We start from the raw sequence: 7,494 nt of genomic DNA, 5'->3' as shown, positions 1-7,494 counted from the left end.
GCTACCCCCACCCTCGGCTTTTGTGATTCTTGTGTTCTTCTTACCGCGTCGAGCGGAATAGCCTATTGGCGAGTGCCCCCCTGGTGGTGTTCCCTTTAGACCGCCAATCGCCCTGAATTCTGCTCGTTTCATGGTGCGGGTCATATATTGCCCCTCCATATACGTCTTTGCACGTTCGGGTTAGTATAGTTAGGTCTACGATACGCTAAATTGTACATTCGGGTGTCCTAATACTTTTCCATTTTTTACGGCCGCAGGACAGTTTGTCATTGAAGATGACATGCTAAACAAAATTCGAGACCTTTGTCTCTTTATTGTCAGAACATATCTTGAGCCGTGGTTTACGGTCACTGTTCCTAGTATTGCTCCTCGAACTGACCTGCAATTGCTGAAAGATATGCAAAAGTACCCTCACTCAGAAATAATTTCTGAACTAGCTTGCAAAGCGTTTGTAAACCACCTCTGGTATTTGTCCCCGTATTGTGTGGCATTAGCCTTTTTCGACGAGGGAGTCAGAGAGGACACCAAACGTAAAATGGTTGAGAATCTAATGCGCCCTGCGCGAGAAAAAGAAGCCCCCCAGCGTCCAAAAATCAAGAAGTTTGAGGAAAACGCCGATCTACCTGACTTTGTCAACCCCCATACTGCTAATTTTTAGACGATCCAGTCTATACCAGCAGGTTTGGCGCGCGGGGGAGCGGTGCGTTATGCTGTTCGTCCCAACTTCCCCCGCCCGCCAACAATCACTACTGTGCGCTAGGCCACGCCCCGTCCAGGCGCTCCCAGCCCCATAAACAATATACACTTAACACTCCTCCAAGCCGTCCAAGCCTGGCCTGAAGGTGGCCCAGGCGAGAGCACAGGGCACCCGAGGCCTCGACCCCAACGACGAGCACCTCTGGTAGCTCGGTCTATCGCTCGTCCACAGTGAGGGCGATCACAACAACGCCGCTCGCCCAACAACTGCCTGGTCTCACAAGGGAACTCATAAAGTGTTAGTCCCCGACGAGGTCCCCGATTTTGTTCCGCCTTGGGGGTTTTGTAGGGTCAGCGTCAGCAAAGACGAACGACATCAACGCATAAGGCCGTGAATCTCAGAACAATTGTCGTAACTCTGGTTCAAGAACGCAATAACGCATTTAATTCCTAACAATAATTTTGTACTAGCTTTATTTCTTTTATTGGGATGGTCTATTTGTTAACATGAAATGTTTTATGCGAAAAGTGTGGAAGACTAAGGTATATAATTAACAGTTATTTTTACTACATTTTTTAAAAATTTGGATCGTCTATGTGTTAACACAAAGTGTTAACGTTTTTTTCTATTATGAACATACCAACTGGATTTTTAAGCTTACCACCCTCTGACTGGCCAAGTCATGCCGACTACCAGGCAGGCTTAGAAATCGTGCAAAGTCTGCACGTTGTGAATGACGTCAGTGAAAGGGCAGTGAATCTCACCACAGAGTACAACGAAAGTAAGCTGACCAAGTCAGAAGAAAGCTTTCAAATTTGCTACTGGTACAGTACTCTTCATCTAGAATCGTATTATACCTTATTAGTACTTAATAACTACAAATTTATTCGTACTTATTGCAGGTGATGCACAAAATCCGACAAGAAGACTCAAAATCCTCATTAACCTTACGGCATTATGTCAAACCAGAAATAAAAACATGACTAGAGTCGAAAATCAACGTCACATTCATTGCGATTCCCTGCTTTCCGCTTTGCACTCCCGTTTGAATCGCGCGGGCGCCGCGCCGCTCCGCGCCATCCCGCTCGAGCTCCCTACCCTCCGGCCATGGTTCCCCCACCACCGCTCCGGCGGGCTGGCGGCTGGCGCGCAGCGCCACTGTTCGAACGACGCACGGCCCGGCCGCGGCATGTTTCACACCATTTCGCGGTGTTCGCGTTTCCGCTACCTGGCACCGGGCACATATTTAGGAAGGGCATGAGGTGGCCTTTCTATCCGTGAAAGAAAAAAGTATGGTTCTCGTCGCTACTTCCCGCAAAATGAGAGAACGTCGACTGCGACGTTTAGGCCCCTGGAGACGCCCGGTCAGTCGTGAGCTCGGACTCGCCATGTCGGATGTGAAGTAGGACCCATAGGGTCACAGTTCAGACCCGAGCCGTCCCCTCTGACCCCACCGTGTCAGCACGGCAGAGCCGACAAGGTGTCATGTCGGCGCGCGTCAATTTCGAGCCCGCTCGGAAAATCGCGATGCGGGTCGGGTAAACGTTATCGCACAGGGCCCAAACTTTGCACAGGGTCTCTACTAGGTCTAATCTATCATTAAATGTGCGTACCTCCGAAATCGCTGACTTCGAGTACCAAAATGAGATGACCTAGTGTCCGTGCCGCAGGCCTAGCTATATGTACGCCTCACCACGTGTCGCGTAACAGGCCGCGCGATATCTCACGAAACACTGTTACGCTGCGGCGCGCCTGGCGCTCATATAGCTAGACCTACGGCGCTGACACCCGAGGCGAGTTAAGGAGAGGTTTGTAAAGTTATGTCGATTCTATTGAAGTAATTAAATTTTATGTTTATTTCGTAACTTAGTTCAACAGAGGTTAAAAAGGTAGCATTTTCAGTAAACCACCGCCTCATAAACAGATTACAGGAATTACCTAATCTTCATTGTATAGTACACCCAGCACAGCAGGGTCTTGTCACAAGTACTTTGCCTAGGCAAAAGGGCATTTTGATGAGTACAGGACAGGAAATCAAGAGTTTTTCTTTTCCTTGAAGTGTAGAACTCTGATTCTTGTGAAACGTTCTTGTGACACAAATTTTACTCGTGTAGAATTAAGAACAATGCAGGATTGATTTTGAAATGATTTTGTTTCACAAGGAGGGCTCACAGACTAAATTTAAATGACGGAGCAAAAACGAAAGAAAATTAAATCCTGTTTTTCGCATATGTGAGATGCTAGCATCAAGGCTGGTAAGGTCAGGTAACGTCTCTTTTCACTCAAGGGGGGTTCATATGTGGACCGTTCAAAAAAATTATGAAAAATGCTGTTCATAGCGTTCTGGGAACGGGAATCAGACCACGGGTCCCAGAATGGCGCATATTTTAACAGATAATACTTCAGATGTTAGTTGTGCCCTAATAACGCCTATAGGGGGTGTGTCAAAATAAGAGGCAACCGTGGTGTCAATACGCGTGGCGTCGGCGTGCTCGGAGGGTTCCCAATGATGCAATCGGGTGCCCGGACAACGACGCCGACGACCTCGGGACTACCAGGTTCGCAGACAGCGTGTCTGAAAACCTCCAGTTAAATTTGAGGTGAATCGGAGATGTCATGGGGGTGTCATCGGCGTGCTCGGGACGGGAGGTCCCCGATGACGCCCCCAGGGTCCCGCGTGACCTCGGCACTGAGAGATTCGAACTCAGAGTGCCCGAAAACCCCCTGATGTCAATTTTAAGCTAGTTTTAAGTCGTTCTAGTTCTCAAGTTGCGGTCGGTCCGGTTGGGTGACCCGCCTCTTCTTTTGACGCAACCAGGGGCAGACAACGGTGCTGGGTGTGCACTGGGAGTGTGTAGCAACCTAGCCGGTGAATTCCCTCCGGAAGTTTCACTCTGAAATGAAATAATCAGAGAAAACTGAGACAGGCCAAAAAACGTCCTCCGCCATCTTGGGTTTGTTTCGGCACATACGCCCTACAGCCTAAACGTGTGTTTGCAAGCGGTGCTCGGAACTACGTCAGTCTTCTCTCGGGGCGTAGAAGTACGTGTCTTTGCGTTGTAGGTATCGAAGTCTCAATAGAATGTTTTCTCTGAATCAATAAAAAATTCTAGCATCCCCCAGCGAATGGAATTTTTCCATTGATTCAACCGCTATGGCGTCAATTCAACCGAACCCTTCCCTGGGTGCAGCCTTTGTTAAGTCCTAGTGCCGTGTCTTGGAGTACGCAGCGTGACAATGTAAAAGCTGTACCTACTGTTCCGACCTTAGATGTACTTCATAAATTACGTGTTATTCGTGGTTCACTTAAATTCTATATAAGGGTAAAAGTGACTTTAACTGAATTAACCTTTAATTAGTAAAACCTTAAAAGTACCATTTCCAAAGAGATAGTCCATATGTCGGACTGCAAATTCCAGCATTCTTCTTGAGGCAAATATGTTGCTGTGTGACCCATCCGCTGAATTAACTGAGGCGGCATAAATGTTGTCCTCACTATCTTGGGTCATTGTGATGACTCGGTTTTGACGCCTTTAAATTTCTGATAGCTCCTACAATGTGTCAGGGGGCTCAGGGTAGATGGACCTCCTTGCCCTTTGCAACGATGGCCGCATTCGAGCCAGAGTGACCATGCATTTCACCTCAATATATCTGCCATAAAAATTGAAAATGTTTTAACCTAAGCAGGACTCTAACGGAACACCCTCGTACTTACGGCCGTCTTTCCTGAATAATAAGATCTCGCAAACACACATACTTCACTGTTCGACTCCTTTCAGGAATTCTGTGGTGAAGCTCTCTCTCTGAGCAAGCTCATGGATACCTGGGGGGTGGTAGTGGATCTCCACCTTTCTGATGAAACAACGCCCAACAGCATAGATGGACCGCCTGCAGCACTGTCTTCCCTCATACTTCTCACATTTGAAGTCAAATGTCCTGTCCACTCCGGGCCTTCCTCGATATTTTTGGTAAACATACCAATCGTTAATATGGTAAACGAAAGTATCTGGTGGTGTATCTAGTTGTTTAGCAGGTAATCAATGCCAAAGCACCGCCATAGTCCGGGCGTCGCGCCGCACACCTACTGACTGACCGAAAAACTGACAACAATCTTGGTACTAAAAACTGCATAAAAAAAAAGCAGGCACGCCCTTCCGCCAAACGCAGTTGCCAGCCTCACTTTCGCTCCGCAGGCAACTCCGTTCAGCAGGCGCCGGGCCTGCTTCGCCTGCCGGCGGCGTTTGCAACAAGCAGGCCCGCCCTTCCGCCAAACGGAGTTGCCAGCTCCACTTCGCTGCGCCGGCAACTCCGTTCGGCAGGGGCCGGGCCTGCTTGGCCTGCCGGCGGCGATGGTCGGGCCTTCGGCCCGACCATTTCAGTCTCGCGATTTACTGAAGTGCATCATCAAATAAATAATGTGACCGGTAAATCACTTTGCATATTTGAGTAAAAATAAAGCGTCCTGTGGGGGGCCTGCGGCCCTAGAAATTTGCTCCTTGGACATGACAAAAGACTGTAACGGGGCAACACCGTGACTACACCCCACCCTTCTGCGTTGCTTACAAAATATTAACCCACGCAGTTTCTAGATTGTATATTGTTTGTCAAACAGTCTTAAAACTTGACTTTTTGCCATTGTTTTCAATATTTCCACCTCTAAGGCCAAAACAGTGAAAGATACGGCAAATCCGAGGGTAGTTTCTGATTCAGAATGTGTTGTTTTGAGGGGGGCACTCCCTCTGACATTTTACGATTGGACGCCTCCTTGTACGTCTTTATGTGCAACGTGGTCATTTTCGCCGTATTTTCGTCGTAAAAAGCACTCTAGCGCCCAAACGGTGCAAGATAGAGTCAAACGGACAAAATTTTCGCCCAGAGGACTCTACTTTCACGAGTTACCCGTTAGAAGACCATAAAAAAATTTTTTTTTCCTAGTCTTTGGACCAACCCCTATTTCTTTGTTACCCCCTTTCACCTCCTTAGGGGTGGTTGCCAGGATTTGCACCAGGCGTTTCGTTGTCCAGGAGTGACCCCTAAGATACCCTGAAATTTGTAGACATCTAGCTCATCTCCTTCCTCTTACACGGACGACGGACAGACGGACGGACAGACAGACACGAGAGCGGTTGCATAAGCCCGCTTTAATGCTTTTTGAAAAGCAGAAGGGCGGGCTAAAAAAAGGGGTTACTTCCCCACCATTTCGGCCCATGATAGTGGCTCATCGCATCACATCCAGCTATATCTTGTGTGCCATGTCTTGTCCATTCTCATTTTCAGCTCCTCCTCAGGTGTCATTTTCCTGTGCTTGCCACTGCAGTGCTCCACCAAATGCAACCTGTGTGCCTCTGAAGTCCTGTCGGTCTCTCTCGGCACAGGCTGCACATTAAGAATCTGCAACATATGAAAGAATGATATTAGCAACACGTCGATAACGACCAACCAACAAAAAACACCGCTCATACAGTGAACGTTGAATCAAATACACTGTGAACTCACCGGCGAAAAGGGGTGCGTGCGTGCCTTGCGCTCTGCACGGTTTGGAGTCGCAGGGACCGATCCTTTCTTCCTTGGGGGTTCATCCTCATCCCCTTCGTCGTCCTCTTGCGCCTGCATCTGTTTCCTCTTCGATTTCGTTAGGTACCTGTCACGCACCGACATGAAGAGCGTGTTTGTAGCACCCAGTCGCCTCTGGTCCTGCCTAACTGACTTCCGCTCAACCTTGAACGACGACTGCGACTGCAATTTATCACGCCAGTACCTCTGCAGAGAACAATCATATTTCGTGACGAGGGCGACGGCCGGCGCGTCCCACTCGCCTCTGTACACTATCCTGCAATCGCAAACAAAGACATTAATTGCGTTTTTCTACCCCTATCTCCCACTCCCACCCCTCTCCTTCCTCACTCGCATATGGTGACAAAGTACCCACAAATCTGTTGCAACCTCCTGCATCTTGTTGCGGATTGCCTTGATTACTTTTACCTTCTGCTTGTGGTTCAGTGGCACCTGGTGATCCAATGCAAGCTGCACAACCGCGGGACACTTCGGAAGTTAAAAATTAAAATCGATCCTGCCCAAGGCGGGATCCCGCCGCCTGTTCCAGGCCTCCGACAGCTCAGGGCTTGCCACTGACGTACTACTTCTGCGTCCCCAGGAGTCACTCCCGCCAAACCTGCAACAGAAATTTCCTTCACTCACAACCACGTACAATAAAAACATACACCTCCCAAATTCTGCAACTCACGTTCTGGTGTCAGAAAGACGTCGGCTTCATCCGGCAGGTTGAACAGGTCCTGCATGGTCAGCGCAAAGCGTTAGTAGTAAGAGGGGCCCATTCTGCTGGTCGGCCATCTTGGATCCCATTCTGCCGGTCGGCCATTTTGGATCCCATTGTGCCGGTAAGCAAAGCCGATCTTATAAGGCCCTAACATAACCTAACCTAACGAAGGGGTGGGTCTTTTGAGCCCCTAACATAACCTAACCTAACGAAGGGGTGGGTCTTTTGAGCCCCTAACATAACCTAGATCTTATCATCCCCTAACTTAACCTATCGAGGATTGGCTGAGGGGCGTAAGTGACGGGGCCTAGCCCATCGAGGATTGTCGGAGGGGGTGGGTCTTATCAACCCCTAACATAACCTATCGAGGATTGACCTAAGGGCCTAAGGGATGGTGGCGTAACCTAACCCATCGAGGATGGAGGCTACACGTTCGCACAAGTTCGGGGGTGCGACGGGTCTCAACCTGGAGCCGCCCCTGCGACGGGTCTCAGCCTGGACCCGCCCCTGCGACGGGTGT

The 7,494-nt window shown here is 49.1% G+C and overlaps 1 protein-coding gene across 1 annotated transcript; it reads right to left on the bottom strand.

Moving 5' to 3' along the window:
• Window positions 1-5,670: 5,670 nt before the first annotated feature.
• On the bottom strand, window positions 5,671-6,546 carry LOC127749457 (uncharacterized). Its single transcript, XM_052267614.1, has 2 exons — window positions 6,194-6,546; window positions 5,671-6,088 (listed from the first exon to the last, which is right to left on the bottom strand). The coding sequence occupies exons 1-2, from the start codon at window positions 6,353-6,355 to the stop codon at window positions 5,924-5,926; spliced, it is 327 nt and encodes a 108-aa protein (XP_052123574.1). The 5' UTR covers window positions 6,356-6,546; the 3' UTR covers window positions 5,671-5,923.
• Between the last annotated feature and the right edge of the window lie 948 nt (window positions 6,547-7,494).

The sequence above is a fragment of the Frankliniella occidentalis genome, unplaced genomic scaffold, assembly GCF_000697945.3.
Source record: "Frankliniella occidentalis isolate FOCC.00 unplaced genomic scaffold, Focc_3.1 Scaffold55, whole genome shotgun sequence".
NCBI classification, from domain to species: Eukaryota; Metazoa; Arthropoda; class Insecta; order Thysanoptera; family Thripidae; genus Frankliniella; species Frankliniella occidentalis.
The sequence above is the reverse complement of the archived record's forward strand: the minus strand, read 5'-3'. Positions and strand labels throughout refer to the sequence as shown.